General features: G+C 47.6%; 7 protein-coding genes across 7 annotated transcripts; 3 read left to right on the top strand and 4 right to left on the bottom strand.

The window, feature by feature from the left end:
- Window positions 1-554: 554 nt before the first annotated feature.
- Window positions 555-3,868, bottom strand: ABOM_010703 (putative beta-N-acetylglucosaminidase; the record flags this gene model as incomplete). Its single annotated transcript, XM_022537831.1, has 5 exons — window positions 555-671; window positions 732-3,244; window positions 3,345-3,463; window positions 3,736-3,818; window positions 3,860-3,868. 5 exons carry the CDS (start codon window positions 3,866-3,868, stop codon window positions 555-557), a joined length of 2,841 nt encoding a protein of 946 aa, XP_022384695.1.
- A 1,734-nt stretch (window positions 3,869-5,602) lies between these two features.
- On the top strand, window positions 5,603-6,741 carry ABOM_010702 (putative glucosamine-6-phosphate deaminase; the record flags this gene model as incomplete). The annotated part of the gene is made up of 3 exons (XM_022537830.1): window positions 5,603-5,612; window positions 5,659-5,807; window positions 5,878-6,741. 3 exons carry the CDS (start codon window positions 5,603-5,605, stop codon window positions 6,739-6,741), a joined length of 1,023 nt encoding a protein of 340 aa, XP_022384696.1.
- A 483-nt stretch (window positions 6,742-7,224) lies between these two features.
- Window positions 7,225-8,796, bottom strand: ABOM_010701 (putative betaine aldehyde dehydrogenase (BadH); the record flags this gene model as incomplete). The annotated part of the gene is made up of 3 exons (XM_022537829.1): window positions 7,225-8,239; window positions 8,313-8,365; window positions 8,422-8,796. The coding sequence occupies 3 exons, from the start codon at window positions 8,794-8,796 to the stop codon at window positions 7,225-7,227; spliced, it is 1,443 nt and encodes a 480-aa protein (XP_022384694.1).
- A 1,189-nt stretch (window positions 8,797-9,985) lies between these two features.
- On the top strand, window positions 9,986-11,744 carry ABOM_010700 (GMC family oxidoreductase; the record flags this gene model as incomplete). Its single annotated transcript, XM_022537828.1, has 2 exons — window positions 9,986-10,232; window positions 10,363-11,744. The coding sequence occupies 2 exons, from the start codon at window positions 9,986-9,988 to the stop codon at window positions 11,742-11,744; spliced, it is 1,629 nt and encodes a 542-aa protein (XP_022384707.1).
- Window positions 11,745-12,485: 741 nt separating this feature from the next.
- ABOM_010699 (N-acetylglucosamine-6-phosphate deacetylase) lies at window positions 12,486-13,895 on the bottom strand (the record flags this gene model as incomplete). The annotated part of the gene is made up of 2 exons (XM_022537827.1): window positions 12,486-13,406; window positions 13,524-13,895. 2 exons carry the CDS (start codon window positions 13,893-13,895, stop codon window positions 12,486-12,488), a joined length of 1,293 nt encoding a protein of 430 aa, XP_022384719.1.
- A 2,847-nt stretch (window positions 13,896-16,742) lies between these two features.
- ABOM_010698 (unc-93 family MFS transporter) lies at window positions 16,743-18,512 on the top strand (the record flags this gene model as incomplete). The annotated part of the gene is made up of 4 exons (XM_022537826.1): window positions 16,743-17,330; window positions 17,409-18,016; window positions 18,114-18,209; window positions 18,281-18,512. 4 exons carry the CDS (start codon window positions 16,743-16,745, stop codon window positions 18,510-18,512), a joined length of 1,524 nt encoding a protein of 507 aa, XP_022384720.1.
- A 522-nt stretch (window positions 18,513-19,034) lies between these two features.
- On the bottom strand, window positions 19,035-21,266 carry ABOM_010697 (S10 family peptidase; the record flags this gene model as incomplete). The annotated part of the gene is made up of 10 exons (XM_022537825.1): window positions 19,035-19,610; window positions 19,702-19,760; window positions 19,814-19,967; window positions 20,026-20,076; window positions 20,149-20,265; window positions 20,317-20,332; window positions 20,405-20,528; window positions 20,579-20,695; window positions 20,758-20,862; window positions 20,918-21,266. The coding sequence occupies 10 exons, from the start codon at window positions 21,264-21,266 to the stop codon at window positions 19,035-19,037; spliced, it is 1,668 nt and encodes a 555-aa protein (XP_022384715.1).
- Window positions 21,267-22,276: the final 1,010 nt, after the last annotated feature.

Here is a 22,276-nt window from a genome sequence, read left to right as displayed (position 1 = left end):
AAAAAAGGGAAAAGAAAAGAAAAGAAAGTTAGGAAAAAAGGGCCTTCTACCGAACTCGCTCTCCTGCTGCTAATCAAGGCCCGCATTCGTGTTCCTGCGCCAATACCAGACAGCGCGTGGATCATCCGAAATCCGATCTGCTTTGCTCCCTAGGCACCCACCTAACTTATCATCCGCGAAATTCTCCTATCCTTGAACAGTCGAAACCTCAAAGATGGAGCTTGAAACGTTCATTGAAAATGTGCTCGTATATGAGGGTCCATCGTACCATCCTTGAAGCACCGAAACCAATTTCCAAAGAGCATAGGATCTTCCAAAATATATAGGGTTAATTAGATAAACATATACTAAAAAAAAAAAGGGTTCCAAAATCTACAGGATGGTGGAAACCCAGGAAAGCTTCTAGTAACAGAAACCAGTACATAGTGGATATCATGTGGCCTCGAACTGCCCAAACTGCCCAAACAAGAAGAGAAGTGGGAGTTAAAGGGAAAAAAAAAAAAAAAGACTGCGAAAGACGTTTGAGAAAAGGGGGCGAGAGGGAGGGCAATATTCTAAGACGCTGTCATCATTGTCCAGGTCGCAGCGTCACAGTTAACTTCCTCAAAGCTGTGTAGCGTGCTAAAGCCCATTATTCCGGATAGACTGTCGAAATTGCTGTCACCATCAACCTGTTTTACAAGTGTTAGTATAGAGACTACCAAACGGTTCAGAAGAGGCGGTGCACTAACACAATCCATAATGACGGCATCAGCACCCTGTTTACGGTGTTGCTTGATTCCCATGAAGATCAGTCCCTGCATCACTGTGGCATACTCACCCACGGAGGGTGATATAACTGGGGAAGAAATGCCCCCCGCGGACGAATGCATGGCTTTCAAGGCAGGCATATGCTCCGCCAAGGTGGCTCGTCCGTTGTAAATGACCACGCTGCCTAGGATTGCCCCATCATCAGGCCGCGTAGCCCTGATAATACCGCAATAGGGTGCTCCTCCAAGGGCTACCTTATAGATATCTATGACACCTTGTCTGGAGTTGGTCTTGATATGGTCAAGGATTGTGTCCGCATAGTCCCATCCATATACGAGGTCGTAGATCACATCCGCATTCTGCAATCCTTGGGTGAGTCCATTTGGCGGCTTCCAAGACGACAAGTTACGCAACACCACACTACAAACGGGCCGCGAGAGGGCTGTGTTCCAGCCTAAATTTGCAAACCATTGCCGCAGCCTCTTCCTCTCCACAGGATTTGCAGACGGAATACCTAAGTATATCCCGGGCAAGCGAGAGCCGAGCTGAAACCTCTTGACACTCTTTCGCTGGAGGAGTGTTCGGATAGCGCGATTGTGAAGGGATGCCCCAATCGATAGCTTCCGTCTTGCTGGGTCGACAATCAAGGCCCCAATGACACCGGTGCCTGTGGACCGAAAGAAGTATGTCGAACAGAAACCGTACAGGGCTTGGGTGCTACTGTTTCGTACAACAAAATGAGCTTCATCAATTTCCTCTCTTCGCAGAAGGAAGCTGCAAGACGTCACACCCAGCAGCTCTGAGCGTTGCGCCTGGGTACAGTCCTCTCTCACCGTATCTAAGAGGGAATCCAAAGCATGTGAGTCCCGTTCTTCGTTCCAATTTTCCACCAGCCAGTGCTGTCTTGCTTGATGGAGCTTCTGGCTGCGATTAATGGATCCTGGCAATGAGCCCATAGGGATTATCTCCCCGTAAAGAATCTTAACCAGTGCCTCTAGAGCTGTCTCCGTAAAATCATAAGTGCAAATATAAGTCCCGATGGAGGGATCCATTGCGAAATCGTATGGTGAACTGGCAGCAATAACAACCACGGGCTTCTCGCGGGATTCGCCGGACGGCGTGAACTGCGACCGACAAATCATAGATACGTGCTTGGTAAAGCCATATTGGTATTGGTTCCTGTTAGCATCTGCAGTGACTACGATGACCGCACTGGCCCGGTCTATCAAGTTTTCGTGGATTGGGCGGACGCCATTGGCTGTGTAGGAGGTATGTAAAACACGCCCATTTCGTTGCCGTGATAGTGACCTCCCTAGCTCCTTGAAGACACTTTCACCACTCAACACAGAAGAAGTCCGGTCCCATGTCATGGGCTCGATAGACAAATTCAGGTGCTCGGTGACTGAGCGAGACACTGCAGAAGCGGGTAATGGCTTGACCAATGGGGTCAGAAGCAACAATTCCTCACTGGGCTCAAGAATGTTGGACAGGGGCAAAAGAGCTTTCTTATCTCGAACGACAGTAATAGAGCTGTTGTACGCTCTAGTGGAAAGAGTGGTATGGGAAGGTTGCATCTGAGTGAGTGAGGAAAGACCCGGAGGATTGAGAGCCTGTTCCCAGGAGGTGCATTTCGCCTTCAAGCTCAAAACTCTGCGTAATGACTGTTCTATACGAGCTCTGCCAATGATGCCGTTCTCCACACCAAGCTTTAATCCGGTGATCGCCTCCTGCTGTACCGGAAATGACCTGCAGAGAAGAATGATATCGCAGCCCGCCTTCTTTGCCATGACCGTCCCGCCACCCACCCCAATATTATGAGTGAGAGCTTCCATCTCCAGGCATTCTGAAACCACCACACCGTCGAATTTCATCTTCTTGCGCAACAGATCATCAACAACTTGCTCACTCAGGCAGGCATGCATCACGTGAAACCCAGCAGACGACATGGAAACACCTCCCACCATCATGGAATCAATTCCATGGAGTATGGCGTTTCGAAATGGAACTAGTGCGCTCAAGCTGAGTTGTTCTAGCGACTCAGTGATGATAGGGACGTCTGACTGGGATCCAAGAAATTCAAGGTTACCATATGATGGGAAATGTTTGCCGCATGTCACCAACCCTGCTTCTTTATAACCTTTCATGAATTCCACTCCGTATTGCGACACCTCTTGGGGATCATCACCCGTGGTACGAACTCCCAAGGGTTGGCTTCGTACGTTGGTCAAGACATCTAACACGGGGCCCAGAATCCAGTTGACTCCTACAGCTTTCAGTTCCTGGGCAGTTGCAACAGCGACATCATGGGCGAGAGTTTTCGAGCCTGTCGCAGCGATGCCCATTGCGCTAGGAAATTGTCGGATGTATATCTCATCGTAAAGACTATTCACACCTCCATTTTCCTGGTCCAAGGCGATGAGCAATGGCACTGGATGACCAGCATCCCGAGCGATTGTCTGGAGCTCGAGCACTAGTCGCGTAGCATCTTCTGCAGCTAGAAGTAAATTAGTGGTTATCGTACATGTGATGCGGCCGTAGGAAGGTAAGATAGATACGAGAGTAGAATCAACGATGAGAGAGGAAGGCAGAGATACATTTCAAGTTCTTGGCAGTCAGTAGGATTGAGCCCAGGTGATAATTCTCAATGAGAGAGCGTATTTGAGGATCAACGGACGTTCCATCAAAGCCCATCATAAAGAGCTGCCCCATCTGCCTGTCAGGAAAGCCATAGTACTCAAATCGTTAGCGAGGATCATTTATCCGGTAAAAGGAAACTAAAATCAAGGTGGTGGATAAAAATCAGAATTCCGGAAAACAAAAGTGGCAAAAGGAAAGAAAAAGAAAAAGGTGAAATGAAATGAAATGGAACAAAGGACAGATTGGAAAAGGCAAAGGTGAATAGCTGCAATCGGTCGTGACCTCTCCGCAAGCGGTGGTGCACAGTCCACGATGGCGAACCGCGTGCCAGACAGAATTGCTGCATACCTGTCTAGATCACCCCAGCCAGGGGGCAGCATGTCCTCTCTTGGGGCCATGAGGGCCCTGAATAAGGAATGCCAGCTTAGAATCTAACACAACGAACTGGGCAAGAGTAATCTGGCCCACACACAGTGACCATCAGGTTTCCAAGATCGATATCGGGTGGGCAAAAGATTAGGTTGGGACACGCCGCAAACGATGTCGGAGAATACGGCAAGGGCTAAAACCGGCAGTTGGATACTACAGATCAACTTAGGAATAGGCTAGTTAGGATTCATCCGAGCATGACCAGGGGCAAAGGACTGAACTGTGCAAGGCTGCAAGCTATGAGCAGGAGCTTCAACAGGTGGTGGTCAGTGCTTAACGAATGATAATGCATGGATAGTGTGGGGGCGAGGAAAAGAAAGATTTCAGGTCAAGAATACTATATAGTAGTACTAGTACTTGAATGAGGTCTTGAATACTGGAATTGGTAAAACTTTCTTGGACATTTGTTCTAGGAGAGTAGGTATCGGTGCAGTGACCATAATGATCCTCTACGAAAAAAATTTCCCCCCTCACTCTGGTACAATGAAAGCAATATTCCTAGGTTGTAACATCCTTGGCAGTATTGGAACCCGAATTCTGTTGAGGGCATTGGAAGCCCGAGGGTCACCTGGTCAGATCACGTGTAAATTTTGGTTCATGTTTGATACTATTACTTCTTTCGTACCATACAAACCTGTCATAACCACATTATTTACTAGCCAATACATGTATTGACATCAGATTACGAAAAAAAAATTCCCGCCTACCTGCCGAGAGTCCCATCAATCGATACAACGCCACGGCAGATAAGAGAGGGTTGCATGAGGGTTCCGATCCCTTCCCCGGTTTCCCGATCCTACCGAATGCAACGGCACTGTCAAGCAATTCAAACTGTGATTTGCCATTCTATTATAGCTTAGTGCCGCCCTGCAACTCCAGTTGACATTTGTACTATGCCACCCCTTCGTGCAACATTACGTTGAAGTGAAGGATGGACTGTCATATTCACTGTTCCCTAGTAGTAGCTAGGATGCAATCCATGACAAAGGTTGTTCATTTCCTGACGCGGACACTACTGGTTGATTGGATAGCCAGTGGGAAGTGTATGCGTCATCAGTCCACTGCAACGATGCTACTCTTTCCTCGGCAATAATGGTATTGAACATACAGGAAGGCGAAGAGTTGGGAACTGAACTCCATGGGACAGAGTATGATACCCTGTTGTATGTCTTGTTTATCACTCCTTGGTAGGTACTGTATGGATATGGATTGTTACTGCTCTTTCCGGCACGGGCCTCCTTTCGTTATGGAAGAGGCATGGGTCAAGTGACATTCATTACTCATGGCCGGGGGAGGGGAATAAAAATCAGACTGTGATAAGACGGTGGGAAAGACAGTATCATGCCGTAACACTCCACAGCCGATCCCAGGGCCTGCCAGGTAACTGTAACAGGTCCATTGGTCCACCTCGACTTTCTCCCATATTAGTACTTACTTGCCTCTTTGTCCACAATCCCCTTCTTCTTCTCTTGCTCTTCATATTTCTTCCTGTTCCAAAATATCTTTGATTCCTTGCCCTATACCAAACATCTTTGATTGCCTGGAATATATATCCTTTATCCTTCGGAAAAGAAAAGCCCCAGGCTTATCAGAAGACTCTCGTCTTTGCCCCACTGCGTTATCGGTGACGTAACCTAGTTCATCATGTATGGCATTATCTGTCTTTCCTTAGGCTGGGTTGAACTAGGCTCAAGGCTAACCATGTCCCTTCTATGTGTTTAGGAGAGTGATCATCAGAGAAACCGCCTTGGAGGCTTCGGAGTATATCGCCGACTATATCATCAGTATGTCGTTGCGTCAGTTGGCATGGCTTGGGCTCTTTCTGACTTCACACTCTCATAGGTCGAATCAAGGCCTTTAAGCCCACACAAGATCAGCCTTTTGTTCTTGGTCTTCCAACGGGTAGTAGTCCTGAAGTGATCTACAAGACCCTCGTGCAACGTCACAGAGCAGGAGACGTTTCCTTTAAGAATGTCGTGACCTTCAATATGGTAGGTTCCTGATATTTGTTAAAGCCGCACCCTCTATCAATGGCATCAAGTCGTATGCTAATTGCCGCAGGATGAATATGTTGGGTTACCTCGCGACCACCCTCAATCGTACCACAGCTTCATGTATAAACATTTCTTCTCTCATGTTGACATCCCGCCTCAGAATATCAACATCCTTGATGGGAACGCCTCAGATCTCGCCGCTGAATGCGCCTCTTTTGAGGCAAAAATCGCCCGCTACGGCGGTATCGAGCTCTTCCTGGGCGGCGTTGGCCCAGACGGACACATCGCATTCAACGAGCCAGGATCGTCCCTCAGCAGTCGCACTAGAGTTAAGACCCTGGCTTATGACACAATCTTGGCAAACTCTAGGTTCTTTGGTGGAGATGTGGACAAGGTACCCCGGATGTCCTTGACCGTTGGTATCCAAACCATCATGGAAGCTCGGGAGGTCGTTATTGTGGCTACTGGCGCCCACAAGGCGTTGGCGGTGGAGAAGGGCCTCGAAGGCGGTATCAATCATATGTGGACACTTTCAGCCCTCCAGTTGCACCAACATCCGCTGATCGTATGCGATCGTGATGCGACTCTGGAACTCAAAGTCAAGACAGTCCGATATTTTGAGGCGATTGAACAATCCGGTACTGATGCGCGTACTCAGGGGCCGCCTCTTGTTTACCGGCCGAGGACCTATGTACCTGCTCCTATGGGGGCGAGCAAAACGAATCAGCAACCCACCCCAGCGTCGACACCGCCAAGGGTACCCAAGGACCTGAGAATCAATACTCAGCTCAACCAGACGTTAGATGACGAGGAATTGACGCCTGATAGCATGTCTTCCCGAATGGTCGATTCAGCCATCAGCGGACTCGACTCAACCTTGAAGGGGGATCTGATGTTTGACCGCATGGGCACTCGAGTCATCTCGCACTGACCAAACTCAGCACAGATCCAGGTATTATAAGACGTGCACTGATGGCTGAGTGAAAGCGTTTTGAGTTGGTACGTTGTCCTCGACAAAGTATCTGGGCCATAATTAAATTTGCCGATAAAGCGATTTATTTTTTATTTTTTCCCTTTGTTTTGGAGTAAGGTACATTTTTTGATTTGATAGCCTGGGTGGACATACCAGGAAACTCTTTTTTTTACCTATATTCATAGACGGCTTGGTACCAGGTGTTTCTATCCATACCTAACAAACTTTTTTCATAAAAGATAGATTAGACAATAATGAGATGGTATTGTGTTTGTATGGAATTACGTGGCTGATTTCATTCTATTCATGTCGTAAAGTATGTATTGTGCATGTATAGTTCATATATCTTAAGTCATTTATATACCGCGGAGCGCTTAGGAAACGCATAGACATAAGTGGTGGCCCCAACTATTTAAGAACATTTATGTGCCAGTCATCGACCTAGAGCTTAGCGAATACAGTTGCGACGGCACCATTCATGTCGACAAGGGTGCTTTTGTTCTTCACCCAAGCTTCAATGCCCCTACGGCCGTTCTCAACGCCAAGACCACTCTTCTTCCATCCACCCACTGCCATTTCAGCCGGGCTTTCACCCCAGGTGTTCACCCATGTGATACCCGCCTGAAGTTGGTCGATGACGCGATGGGCCAAATTGACATCCTTGGTGAAGACACCTGCCGCCAGACCAAGTTCGGTGGTGTTGGCCCGTCGGACTGCTTCCTCAATGGTATCGTAGTATAAGATTGACATTACGGGACCAAATATCTCCTCTTTAACAATAAGCATATCATCCTTGCAATCAGTGAAGATTGTGGGCCGGACCCAGAATCCGTTCACTAGCTCCTTTGAAACTTGTGGCTTGCCGAGTCCGCCATAAAGCAGAGTGGCCTTGTCCGTCTCGATACCATGACGGATATAGGAAATCACCTTCTCAAGATGGACGGCGGAGCTCAAGGGGCCGAAGTTGGTAGCCTCATCGAACAAGGGACCGGGGCGAATGTACTGCATCTTTTCGAGCAGGCGAGTTTCAAAAGCTGCCTTCATACTAGAAGGCACAAACACACGGGTGCCATTGGTACAGACCTGACCGGTGCTGTAGAAGTTGGCCATCATGGCTCCATCAACGGCGTTTTCAAGCTCTGCATCAGGGAGGATAACCAGAGGGCTTTTTCCTCCAAGTTCCATGGTCACATATTTCATGTGGCCAGCGGCGGAACCGGCGACCTTCATTCCAGTGGCCACTTGGCCAGTGAAGGAAACCTTGGCAATTGTTGGGTGGGAGGTCAGGTAAGCACCAACATCACCGGCGCCATAAACAATGTTGAACACACCATCAGGAAGTCCAGCTTCCTTGTAAATCTCTGCCAAAGTCTGCGCATGAAGCGGTGTGAATTCACTGGGCTTGTAGACCATGGTATTTCCAGCAGCAAGGCAAGGGGCAGATTTCCAGAGGGCACTGCTTCAGTTAGTCACAATTCAAGCCGTGGTGCGGGGAAAACTGCACTGGCAATACCAATTGGACGTCATACATTTGAATGGGATAATTCCATGCACCAATTCCTGCACAGACTCCCAAGGGAGCCTTTTTAGTGAACACCCAAGCGTCTTCTCTCAGCTGTGTGGTCTCCCCGTTCAGACCACCCCCCCAACAAGGTTCGCATAGTACTCCAGAACATCGGCACCCGTGACAACATCCACTGTACTTGTCTCTGTGAAAGCCTTCCCAGAATCTAAAGATTCGACCCGAGCGATTTCGTCATTTCGTTCACGGAGTATGAGGGACGCCTTCTGGAGAATACGTGCACGAGCAATAGGAGGAGTTTGCGACCAGCCGGGAAATGCTCGGTCAGCAGCAGCGATAGCTGCATCAATATCGGAATGGGATGCAACTTGTATTTCGGCAAGCGGGGTGGCATCAGAAGGGTTAACGGATTGAAAAGTCTTGCCGGACGAGGCAGACTGAACTTTACCGTTATAGAAGAGTTGGCGCGGAGGGAGAGGAAAGGAGGACATGGTATGCGTCAATATTGAACCGGTAAAATATTAGTTTTCTAAGAGGGGGTAGGAGGGGAGTTCGTATGTAGGACTTCCAGGTGTGCTAATTTATATCATACTACGAACTATAGTATCTTCTCGGAATGACGGAGAAGGGAAAAAAATGTTGTCCGGAGGAAGACCTTAAGCTTTACGTACTCCAGACCGCCAAAGCTGTGATTCGCTCGCTACCCCTCACCTTTATCTGGGTATTAAGGCGGCAGGCGATCATCGGCGGCAAACTGAAGAGCAAAAAGGTTTTTTGTCTTTTTGTCTTTTTAGCTTTTACGCCTTCTTCCTCTTCTTCCTCGGCCGGGGTCTCGGTAACCTCCCAAACCAAGGAGAACAGCTATTAAACGTTCCCCATTAGATGGAAGAATGGCAGTGCTGCCATTCTTCTACCTATTTCGGAATTCTTACCCATCAACCCCAAGGTGGTCATTCACCCAAGGGAAGTGTTATCTCAATATTCAATTGTGGATATTCTCCGTTGAGCTGCCTTGTTGGGTTAACGGCTGGCCCGTGCATTAGTTCGTGGCGTATTTTAGCGCGAAACCTCGTGTGGGGTTTGACGTCGTGAGGCGGAAGAGAAGTTTCATAGAACTGTATATGGAAGGGGACGTTCTGCTAGTAACATAGCGAGCCGTACCTTTGCTATCGATTGATATGAACTCTAGTAGATGGAAAGAGCAGCAGTGACTCAACTTAGAATAACTTCTCCGATTTGCCGGGTGCTTCAACACTGAACCCTCGATCGCCTTGGAAATCAAGTCAAGATGGATGGATACTGATCAACGATTCTCGATGCATATTCCCTATTATCTAATCTGTAGTGGCGGCTCCACTTTCAAACCCCCCATTCACCGCCATTGGTTAACTCATTCCTTTCCAGGTGACCCGCCGAAGGGGATCCAAAAGTAGGTAAAGATTGGAATCATGAGGAAAAAAAAAAAAGTGAGTTTGTCAGTAAGAAGACGTGGTGGTCTGACGGCCGATGGCCGATGGCCTGCATCACCGCATAATTCTTCTTCTAATTTAAAAGTCGAAGTTATCTCCTCTCTTTTTCTCTTCTTTCCCCCTCAAACCATATCTCCTCTTCTCTCAACCCTCTCTCCTCTTGCCTATATCTTCTTGTGTCTTTAAGTGGAACTCTTGTGCATTTCTCAACATGGCTACCACAAATGACTTCCCGGCCGGCGATGTCAACAGCTACGACTATATCATCGTTGGAGGTGGCACGGCAGGCTGTGTCATTGCTAGCCGTCTGGCACAGTACTTGCCCAACAAGCGTATCCTTGTCATCGAGGGTGGTCCCAGCGACTTCAACGATGACCGGGTTCTCAATTTGAGAGAGTGGCTCAATCTGCTGGGAGGCGAGTTGGACTACGACTATCCCACTACCGAGCAGCCCATGGGTATGTTGCACGCCGCTATCTTGTCTTTCTCTTTGTGTGTGTTGTGTGAACCTCCTACTAGAGCGGAGACAAGTTTCTGGGGAGATTTTGGAAAGGAGAAACCTCAGTTGTTAACTTTCTTGATCCGCAGGCAACAGCCATATCCGTCATTCGCGCGCTAAAGTCCTTGGTGGTTGCTCTAGCCACAATACCCTTATCTCTTTCCGTCCTTTTGAATATGACTGCCAGAGGTGGGAACAGCAAGGTTGCAAGGGCTGGTCCTTTGAGACCTTCACCCGCGTTCTGGACAACCTGCGTAATACCTTTCAACCTGTCCATGCTCGTCACCGCAACCAGCTCTGCAAGGATTGGGTTGAGGCTTGCTCCTCTGCTATGAACATCCCCATCATTCCTGACTTCAACAAGGAGATCCGTCAGAATGGTAAGCTTACTGAGGGTGTTGGATTTTTCAACGTTTCTTATAACCCAGACGACGGCCGCCGCAGCAGTGCCAGTGTCGCTTATATCCACCCCATCTTGCGGGGTGATGAGAAGCGTCCCAACTTGACTATTCTAACCAACGCCTGGGTATCCCGTGTGAATGTTGAAGGAGACGCCGTTACCGGTGTCAATTTGACCTTGCAGTCGGGCGCCAAGCACACCCTGCGGGCCAAGAAGGAAACCATCCTCTGTGCCGGTGCTGTAGACACTCCTCGCCTAATGCTGCTCTCTGGATTGGGTCCTCAGAACCAGCTGAGCTCCTTGGGAATTGAAGTGGTTAAGGACATCCCTGGTGTCGGTGAAAACCTCCTGGACCACCCGGAGAGTATCATTATGTGGGAGCTCAACCGCCCCGTGCCCCCCAACCAGACCACCATGGACTCCGATGCTGGCATCTTCTTGCGTCGCGAGCTTCCTAATGCCGCTGGCTCTGATGGCCGTAGCGCCGATCTTATGATGCACTGCTACCAGATCCCATTTGATCTCAACACTAGTCGCCTTGGATACGACGCTCCTGTTAATGCTTTCTGCATGACTCCCAACATTCCTCGCCCCCGCTCTCGTGGCCGTATCTACCTGACCTCGGCTGACCCCAACGTGAAGCCGGCTTTGGATTTCCGTTACTTCACTGATCCTGAGGGGTATGATGCTGCCACCATAGTTGCCGGTCTCAAGGCGGCTCGTGAGATTGCCCAGCAGGCTCCTTTTAAGGACTGGATTAAGCGTGAAGTTGCTCCCGGTCCCAAGATCCAAACCGACGAGGAGCTGTCCGAATATGGTCGTCGGGTGGCCCACACTGTCTACCACCCTGCTGGAACCACAAAGATGGGTGATGTTTATCGTGATCCTCTGGCAGTCGTTGACCCTCAGTTGAAGGTCCGTGGCCTGAAGAATGTCCGTATTGCTGATGCCGGTGTCTTCCCTGAGATGCCCAGCATCAACCCAATGTTAACAGTACTGGCCATCGGAGAGCGTGCTGCGGAGTTGATTGCTGAAGAGGCCGGATGGAAGCGTGAGCAGCCCCGTCTGTAAACTCTTTTGTCCCTTACTCGGGATACCTCGCTGTTTTGCGAAGGCGACTACGTAGGGGGTATATATGAGCGGCATTGGAAGTACTCAGATGTCGTACGATTCATGACTTATGTCCACAACATCAAATTGAGAAGATGAAAGACGCAAAAAAGACGGGGGTGGGCGTTCTGCACCGCTACATGTTGCACTATTGGCAGTGGTTAAATGGATAGGGCTATCGTGTTGCCTATCCCATATCTTTTATTCCTGTACTTATTCCTATGATTTTGAGCGATCACAGTTTTAGCGCCTGTACGCAGCGCCATCAGACTCTATAGAAGCCATTTAAATATTTCATACCGGGTGTCTGTCCATACAACCGCTTAACTGGTAGAAAGAGCATGATTGAAGTAGAATGACAGATGCACAGGGTAAAGTGGCCATCACAGGTAACGGTTTTTCTCCAATCTTAATAATTTTCGTCTAATCCATATGAATGACTCTATAGTCTTAATTCTATCGTGAATTGCTCTCCAGAAGACAAGAATAACAGCTACAAGGTATAAATAAAAATAATGAACGACATCGGCAAGAAGACAGATCACGCTGTTCGATACCCCTCAAAACAAAGAGACACAAGAATAAGAGGTAGTAGCTATAGAAGAAGGATAGGATAAGTAAGGTAATCTAACAGGCAATTAAAAAGAGATAGCACAACCACAAAGCGACAGAGTATAGCATGTGTATAGGACTCTGAACGCGTTAAACCTCATTGCTGGTAGCTTCTTTCTCAGCATCATAAATCTTGACACCGCGCTTCCAGACTTGATCAATTGTTAATGTAGGCCCAGAATAAGGATCTGGTGCGTCAGTCAAAACGACTAGATCTGCATCTGCGTCACAGTCCAATGTTCCCTTGACACCTTCAAGTCCCAAGAGACGTGCGGGTGTGGCAGTAACCGCATTCAGGGCCTCCGCGGTCGACGCACCAGACCATCGGCGGAAGTTGTTCACACATTCAATGAGGGTGGCGGAGCTGCCTGCAATCTTATCGGAGCCCTCAAGCGTCAACCGAGCTCCAGTCTTGACAATGCGCTCCCCGTTGGTCCAATCGTAAACACCATCCGGAAGACCGCACAACTTCATGGCGTCAGTCACGAGAATGAGACCGTTTGGATGGGCGTTGTACGCAATCCGAATTGAGGTGGGATGGAGATGAATGCCATCGGCGATGACACCATAGAAAGGTCGGGGGTGCTCATTTTGGCCCAGAAGACCGAATACGCCAGGGTTGCGATGGTAGAAGGGCCGCATAGCATTGAAAAGATGGGTAATCATGGTCGCACCTTGTTTTGTGGCGTTCATGGCTTGCTCATATGTTGCATCTGAATGTCCAATTGAATAGATAATGTCTTGGGCGGTCAGGTTTGGAATATTGTTGACCATGCTGCCCACTTCGGGGGCAGCTGTGATCATTCTTACTGTTTTCGACAGTCCGAACATGTTTTCCTTGCCATAGCAGCTAACAACATCTTCAAAATTCTTCGCGGTGCGCAAAACATCAGTTTTGTGGATGCCATTGCGGCCGGGGCTGATAAATGGGCCTTCTACATGGGCACCCAGCGACTCTGCACCATCTTCTGCGCGATGCTTGGCTCCAGAAGGACCTAAAGATGGGAGTACCTAAAGAATATGTTAAAAGTTTTGATTATGATATTGATATTTGCATATATCCATTATCGAAGGACAACAAGGGACCAGCAACTTTTTTTTTTTTTAAAAAAAAAGGTTCGGACATACTTTCCAGTAAACCTCCGGCGTTGAACTAACGACGGTTGGGAGATATGATGTCACACCAGTTTTGGCGAGGCCCTTATTGACCATGCGCAACCCTTCATCATATTCCTCTTTTGAAGCTTTGGGAACCGAAAAGTCAAAGCCTTGGGCACCGTTTAACTGCACATCGATGAGTCCTGGAGCGAGGATTCGGCCACCCAGATCGATGACCTCATCGGGAGATATGTGCAATTCATAAAAGGCCTCCTGATCGCGAAGAATCTTTCCAGATAGAGAATCAATCCAGACATCTTGCTCGATGAGCTGGTTACCGTGAACAATCCGGCAGTTGGTAAATTTTGTTATGCGTGGTGGGGTAGCTGTTTTGCCAGGCATGATGAGGATGAGGATGATACAGATAGCAAGAAATGTCTTGGCAGTTATTGAAAAGAAAGCAATAGATCATCCACAAGAATAAGAGGGGGACCGAAGAAAAGAGGGGGAAATTATGTATATGAAGATCTTTCGAATTAAAGACAGAATGTGAAAGGCTACATCATGGACAGATAGTAACATCCATCACGGCCGACAGACACACGCAAATGGAACGGGGAATGTCATCCAGAAAACGTGTGAAGAAGATCGACATGCAGTGGCTCCATGAGGTGTCTATTGTCTCTTGAGGTTGCCTCCCATGGGGGAAAAAGTCCCACTGGATGAGAATGTGACATTGACAGGAACGAGGGGGGATGTGACGTCTATGGCCTGATGGGGCATGATAAGAAATTAATATTAGGAACTAGATTCCATGGGAAGGAAGAGGGGTTCTTCCCATTGTGATGTATCATCAGGCACTTTTTTACCCCTTAGAAATAAGAAGAGGGGGGGAAAAGATGAATGCGATTCATACATCCATCAATGCAATTTCCTTGTAGTGAATACAACCAACCTGCTCTGGAGTATAGAGTGGCTAAGTCAGGAATTAGTCATGAAGTAGATAAGTCCACACTAACAATTTGTTACATACCAGTACCTCAGGATACTAATACATACTGCCTTCATACCGAGTGCAACCATACAGTTAAATTACCATACAGGAAGTGTTTGTGTAGGCCATTGCAGACAAGAGCTGTATCCACCTACGGTGTATATTACAGACCTATATAAAAGATCGAGTAGTACAGAGTAGTACAGGTATTATAGACCGTGCATGTATTAGTAGGGATTGTTCTGCAAGAGACTAGGTAGATGAGCTTATTCAAGCATTGTACTGACTATTCCTTCGTTTATGTCTGCTCAACACTGATATGATATAATGGATTGCCATTTCTTTTTTCCCTTTTTTCCATTTCTGTAGGGAGAGCTTTACTACTAACTGTACGGTTTCATCAAGACCCACCAATACTACGCTACAACTACTGTACCAGCGGAAACTCAATTTGCCTCCCCGCATTCGGCATCGCCTTGGACGGGTCAAGGTTGCAAACAGTCAATGTTACCGTCTCCTTTGGCTTTTCGTTGCGTTCCCATGGAACGATTCTGGTTGGACAGTGGATAAGTCTGGCGATAACCAGCCACACTTTGGGAAAAGATCGTGGATCGCGTCTCAGCTGTAAGCGACTGCTGCTATCATAGGGAAAGAAAAAGAAGAAAGAAAAAAGTTTTACAAGACCCAATGAAGAGAGAGATATTCTATTTACGTTCAGGATGTCTCTTCTCTCCTTCTGTTTCTTTATTACTCACCACTTATCTATGTATATCTCGGCAATAAATTCATTCTCTTTATCATAGATAGCACCGAATATAGAAATAGAGACTAGGCTACAAGACGGGCTAAAAAATGTATGAATGAACACGCGACTCGGTGACTGAGACAGAACAGTTATTACCCTAGATTAACATTCTTAATCTTGAAAAATCTTTTTTATTTTTCAAACACTCGCTTTCCTGTTACTCAATCTTTCCCATTTCGACTCGTCTTTTGTTTTAGGGCTAGTTTCTTCTTTTGTTATTTACCAAATTGTTTCGCGAATTTAGGACTCCTATTTCCCGATCGGCAATCTATTCATTCGCTGCAGTTTCTCCGCAATTTCCACTGGAGTCGTGGAGAGAGAGTGAGCAAGAGATCCGAACTGTGGTTATCGATTCCTAGGCAGTTCTTGGGCTGATTCTCCGCTGCACCCTTCCTTCTATAGGGTTTATTTGTTGGGCTCTCCTTCTCTCTTCGTCTTTTTTTTTTTTCTTTTTCTTTTAGCCCTCCTTATTCTCGGATTGCAACACTCGTGGAAAGGAAATTTCCACGACGTTATCAGTCTTGACTGACATCGTGCAAAAACACTGATACCGGGTCAACGCAACATTAGATCAAGGTATGTTGTGTCTTCGCTTTTCTTCGAGAATCATGACTTTGTCTCTCCTCCCCACTATCAAATCGTAGATGTAGTATTGTTGTCATCTATGGTGGTATCCGCAGGTCTACACTACACTACACTACACAATTACACATCATTTGAAGTTCACAAGCACCAGCTGGATGCGACTTTGAAGCCCCAAGCCCAAGACACTCTTCTTAAAACATATGAGGTTGGTCTGGTTCTGCTATTAATATCCCATATTTGTTTCGCTTTTTCCCTCTTCTTCCTTACCCCAGATTGAGATCCCCAACATCACAACAAACATTGAACATTCCTTCCTCTAATTGTTTTGCCTCCGCTTGTGCTGTGGTGTCATTCTGTGCTACTTCAGTTCTTGCAAATTCTTTGTATAATACTTATCTTTTCCAAAACAGAAAACCACCCGACCTAACTTTTCTTCTTCTTTGCCTACAGATTTGATACTCTTGTATTATTTGTTCCTGCTATTCATTCACTTGCTTCCGGTAACTTCCCTTTCCCTTCTCTCTTTCTCTCTCCTTTTTTTCATTTTTCATTCCTTTTTTTTGACATGTGTATCCCTCTCCCTTTTGTTTACCTTGTTCCACCTGTTTCCCCCTTTTTTCCTTGTCTCCTACATTCTTCCTCAACCCTTGCTTTCTTTCTTCAAGCTTCATCACCACCAAGCACTCCATTCTTATCTCTCTTTCTCCTCTGATATTCTTTGATCCACTATTGTGCATTAGACTGGGCTTGAACATCCCACTTTCAGGTACTGACCGCTTTGAAGTGAACTACTACTCTCTTAACAAGCTTTTACCCAGCCTCTTATCACAGCCCTTAGAGATTCCCTTCCTGCATCCTTCAAGCAATGGGTAACTCAACAGTTGGCGATGACAATCCCGCGGAGAAGGAGTTTGCTGCCGCCACTTCGGATCCCGAGGCTGGTCAGGACTCCGTCTCGGGGAAGCCGTGGATGTACAAGCCTTGGAAGATTGGCCCTTTAACACTGCCCTGGTTTGCACATCCGATGACCCAGCTCGTTCTGGTCTCCTTTGTTTGTTTCCTTTGCCCTGGCATGTTCAATGCTGTGAGTGGCCTTGGGGGCGGTGGTCAGGTCGATGCAACCGATGTTAACAAGGCCAATACCGCGTTATATAGCACATTTGCCGTGGTAGGCTTCTTCGCTGGTTCCATTGCCAATCGTATTGGCCTCCGCCTGACTCTTTCTTTTGGTGGATTTGGATACTTCCTCTATGTGGCATCGCTTCTGTCATATAACCATAACTCCAATGCCGGCTTCCTGATCTTTTCTGGCGCTCTGCTCGGTGTCTGTGCTGGGTTGTTGTGGTGTGCCCAGGGAGCCGTTATGATGAGCTACCCACGTGAACACGAAAAGGGCAAATACATCTCCATTTTCTGGGTGATCTTTAACCTCGGTGGCGTGATTGGCAGTCTGGTAGGTTCTTTTGCTCCCGTATCCTGCCCTCGTATTTAGTAGGTGAAGAGACACTAATGATTCCGTTCGTACGTATAGGTACCTCTGGGCCAAAATCTGCATTCTACCGCTGGTAGTGTCAATGATGGTACTTACATAGCTTTCATGGTCCTTATGGCAGTCGGTTTCGTTCTCGCATGGGGCTTATCTGATTCGAAGTACATTATGCGCTCGGACCGTTCACGTGTCATTGTCATGAAGAATCCCTCCTGGAAATCTGAATTCAAAGGTCTCCTTGACACCCTGCGCAGTGATTATTACATTGTCCTTATGTTCCCTCTGTTTTTGTCGAGCAATTGGTTCTACGGTTACCATTTCAATAGCGTCAATGGCGCCTATTTCAATGTCCGCACTAGGTCTCTCAACAGCTGCCTCTATTGGCTCATGCAAATGGTCGGTGCCTTCGTCTTCGGCTTTACTCTGGACATGAAGTTCTTTTCTCGGTCAATGCGCGCAAAGATCAACTTCGCCCTACTCTTTCTTCTCACATTGGGTGTTTGGGGTGGCGGTTATGCCTTCCAGAAGCAGTATACCCGTGCCGACGCGCCGCTTGATAAGGACTGGTCAGATAGTGGCTATGTTGGTCCTATGTTCCTTTATATGTTCTATGGTTTCTACGATGCTGCCTTCCAAACCTGCGCTTATTGGTTAGTTCCCCGCCTTTCTTTACCTCGTCGCCCACACATCACCTTCCCCGTTCAAATTACGAAAGTGAGGGATTGACGATTAATTTCTGTATTACAGGTTTATGGGATCGCTTACCAACAACGCCCGCAAACTGGCAAACTTTGCTGGCTTCTACAAGGGAATTCAGTCCGCTGGCGCTGCGGGAATGTGGGCGTAAGTCACTACACAATTGTGTCTTCCTAATTGAATGCTTTAAATCTTTACTAACGACTTCCTTTCCATAGCATGGACCTTGATAAGGCGCCTTTTATGACCGAGCTTGCCTCTTGTTGGGGTCTTCTCCTCGGAAGTCTTCTGATTGCATCCCCCATCATCTTCTTCAAGATTAAGGACCATGTAGATATCGAAGAAGATCTCAAATTCTCCGATGAAACAGCTCATGACGTCATGGGTAACATCCCTATGGAAGAACAGACATCTGGAAAGAGGGAGGAGAAGCGGACGTCTGTCGCTTAAACTTGCTTAGTGCCCATCGTTTGCTGCTTATTTGAATGTATTTCTTTTCTACGCTAAGGTCAACAGTTGATATCCATGATGACATGTTGGGTAGCCTCAGTGGAAAGCTTCTCTTTTACTCTTTACTCGAAGGTACACTCGGGCTTACAGTTTGTGATGTACCATTGAATTAATGCTCAAACAAAACATGTATTTAATTACGCCCAGTTGTCATGAATGATTTAATATAAGAATGTAACGGATCTCCGTCTTCTGACGCAAACTGAGAAAGCCGAGAAGGACTGTTATTGTTCCGGCGAACCGAGTAATTTACAGCTGGATTACGCGTCCATACCACTGGTTCCCATGGCGAGTGACAAAAGTCGGAATAGGGTTTCTTTCCCCACAAACTCTGTACATGCATATGTATATACTAGTATGTGCAGTGGATATGAGTGTTCCATACATTCTCACATTTCTGCTCCAGGCAACGTGACGTCATATTGTTTCAACTGTCTTGTCAGATGCTATGCCATAGCGTATTCATAAGACACCAGCACTGGACATGCCGGTAGCCGTAGGCAGCGACATAGACGATTGCGTATGTGTGGCTGTGGTCGTTCCGTTCGTCTTGTAGCTGGGCCAGATCTTCTTCTGGCCCTCTGCGATATCCCAACCAAAGAGTGTCCGGTTAAACAATTGCAGGGAGGCGATGGGCTGGTAGTACGGGACTTCATGGCCTGCCTCATAGACACGGGTGAAGGAGAAATTACCATACTCGCGAGTTTCCCCATACTCTACGCCGTTGACTTTCAAGGGCGTGTACCCTGCGCTTCGGAACTGGGCGGCGTGGGAGTAGTTCGCCGCGAGGGAAACGGCCTGGCCACCAAACCAGTTGCAGATGTAATCGGCGTCGCCATAGATGAGGGAGACACGCACGGGGAGAGCGAGGATCTCTTCAAGGTCTTCGATGAAGTTGGGCCAGACGAAGTCACCCTTTTGCTGGAAGGCGTAGTAGACATCATTGTTGGACTGGGTGTAGTTGATGTTGACGCCAATGGCGTCCATGACAGAGTCCTTTGCCAGGAAATTGTTGTAATAACTTGGCGGGGTTGGGTCCTGACACCGTATTAGGGATTTTATTCGTTATCAATGAACGATGTATCGTGTGGCATGCGGTGCGAATATATGGATTTAAAGCTCTACTTACATCGTACGGATGCCGAATATCATACACACCACGACCACTAAAGGCGTAGTATGGCCCCTCTATTACTTGTGTTAAATAATACCTTGTGTTTCAGGGAGGGAAATGAACGTACCAACATTGTCTCTGCACATGTTGGTGGCTTCGGCGCAGAGGGCATAGTCAGCTAGTGCGGTGCGGTTTGTTTGTTTGCAAGAGGAAATCATATCCTGGCAACCGTTTGGCATTTGATTGGCAAACTTCATGTAGTTGTAAACGGTCTCGTTGACCTTTTCATGGTGATGAGTATTAGTGGAAATAATCCCATGACCATAAGCGGAAACTCACAGCCTTGATACCGTAGGTGTTGTTCACAGCGAATTCGGGGTAGTAAGGGGCCTGTGGGTACAAGTTAGCAGCTTTGTTCGGAGGGTATTATATAGGCTGTTTCGATGGTAATAGTAGATATACCTGGATTGCCTCGTCGATGATGCCGTTGATAATTCCTAGAGAGTTGAAGTTAAGCTGGACACCAGCAATAGTACCATTGGCAATTCTCTCATTCTGCTCATAGAAATGATTGAAGAACTAGGTTCATTAGTCTTGCATACGTTGACCTATCGTCCAGGTAGAACTTACTGCAGGACCATAGTGCCTTTGAGCCAAAGGAAACCCGTCAGCGCAATCATCACAGCCATTTAAAGATTCGCAGAAGGAAACCACATACCCCCCGTAGCTCTCTGTCCACAAACTGAAGTCCTTAGATTGCACCCTAGAGTCCAAGTTCGGCAGCCCACCAAGAAATCCCTGAAGGATTTCCCACGCGGCCTCTGCGGCAAGCTCAGTAGTATCTGCTGTCGTATCAGTAAATGGAAACATGTGGACCGGAAGAAACCCATACCGATCAGAGTGGCATCAATGGTTGGGTACCGGCCCTGAACTCCTGCGAAGCTTGAATTTTCGACAACCCCAGTAACAGGGTTAATGGACCCGTCAACTGTATCACTATAAGAAAACCCTACGGGCAGAACATCGTAAGTATGGGAAGACCGTAATAGGGGAGGGGGCTGCAATCCATACCAACCCCCAATGGCTGGGACAGGAAGAGTAAATTGGAGACCTCGTTCCACGAGTAAGGGTTGATGTAATCATCAAGAGTTGAATTGACATGGCAAGGACCCAACTCTAACCAAGGGTTAACAACGACCTAGAAGGAGACTGTAACGAGCGTTGGGCAGACCTTCAAAGAGACCGATTAAAGAATCGCTCCCAGGGCCACCGTTCAGCCACAATGTGATAGGTGCAGTTTCTGGATTATGTCTAGCTTCGAAGAACCAGAAGAAGGTATGAGACTTGGGAGAGGTGTCGACATATCCAGAGTAAGATTTGACCCCCGGGGTAGTCTCGCAGACGCCCTCTGCACCGGGTTCCTTGTACCGGATGGTGACATTGTTTGCGGTTGTAAGGGTCTTGACCCCGGTGGAGTTCTTGGGCAGCTGTCGTCTACCGACAGACGCTGGGGTACTTCCTGGAAGCGCCCAGCTGGCTGCAACCAAGGGTAGCACGAAGAGAAATTCGTAGCCACGCATGTTTACGAGGGTTGAGCAGTCCACTCTTGGCCCCTCGTTTGATATATGTCCTATACGTGGGCAAGAGAGAGCTGCTATCTAGCAATAAGCAACCTGGCTATGAGCTACTAGCAACGTCTTCAGTTACTGGGGGGATTAGCAGTCGGAAGAATACCCTCTGGCTTTTATATGTCGGGCCAACAGACTTCCAGCTGGCCCGCATAGTGGGCTGTACGCAGCCATTAGGGGCCTTGGATGCAATGTACAAACATTGGATTGCGATATCGACTAGTAACTTATCCTGGTAGTTTTCCGGCATATGGCATGACTTGTTTGGCACGGACGGAATCTACGGAATATTCTGAGCAAGCTTAGCCTTGCAGATCGCTCCATAGCTGTCCGCGTGCGGTATCACCATGCACGGCTCATTTTCTCTAGGCAGCTTCCAGGAATCCTGCTATCCACCGGGTGGCTTCTCATCGCTTATCGCAGGATCAAAACGGAGCTTCCCAGAATGGAGAGGATCGACCGGATGAATCGATTGACATGGCGACGTATCTCTTAAACCCCGCAATCATCGGGGAGGGGGCAGGCCTGAGGAGTCAGGGCCAATGGCGATCATTTAGAAGCCGGCGCATTGGCAACCGGGCATTGGGCTAGGGCACCTTGCATTGGGGATAACAGGGAAGAGAAAGACAACGTGCAGGAAGTCCTCATATCCATACCCAAGAGGAGTCGACCACAGCACAACTAAGGTTCACTAGATTGGCTCCTAAGTTAACGACCTGCCAGATGAGGGTTAATGTCTCACGGAAATGTCCGATCATTGAATCCGTACAGAACGTTACCCCTCAATGTGTTCTTCCACTTGCGTCGTCCTGTGTATGCATGTACATACATACATACTACATAGTACATACCAAGTCCATACATACGGTAGTGACAATACGTTCCGGGAGCGAAGAAAGAAAGAAGGATAGTTAGATACCTAGCCAGATAGAAAGAAATACCTAATTATTGAAAGCTTCCAT

Source organism: Aspergillus bombycis, assembly GCF_001792695.1.
Source record: "Aspergillus bombycis strain NRRL26010 chromosome Unknown contig00124, whole genome shotgun sequence".
NCBI lineage: Eukaryota > Fungi > Ascomycota > Eurotiomycetes > Eurotiales > Aspergillaceae > Aspergillus > Aspergillus bombycis.
The sequence above is the reverse complement of the archived record's forward strand: the minus strand, read 5'-3'. Positions and strand labels throughout refer to the sequence as shown.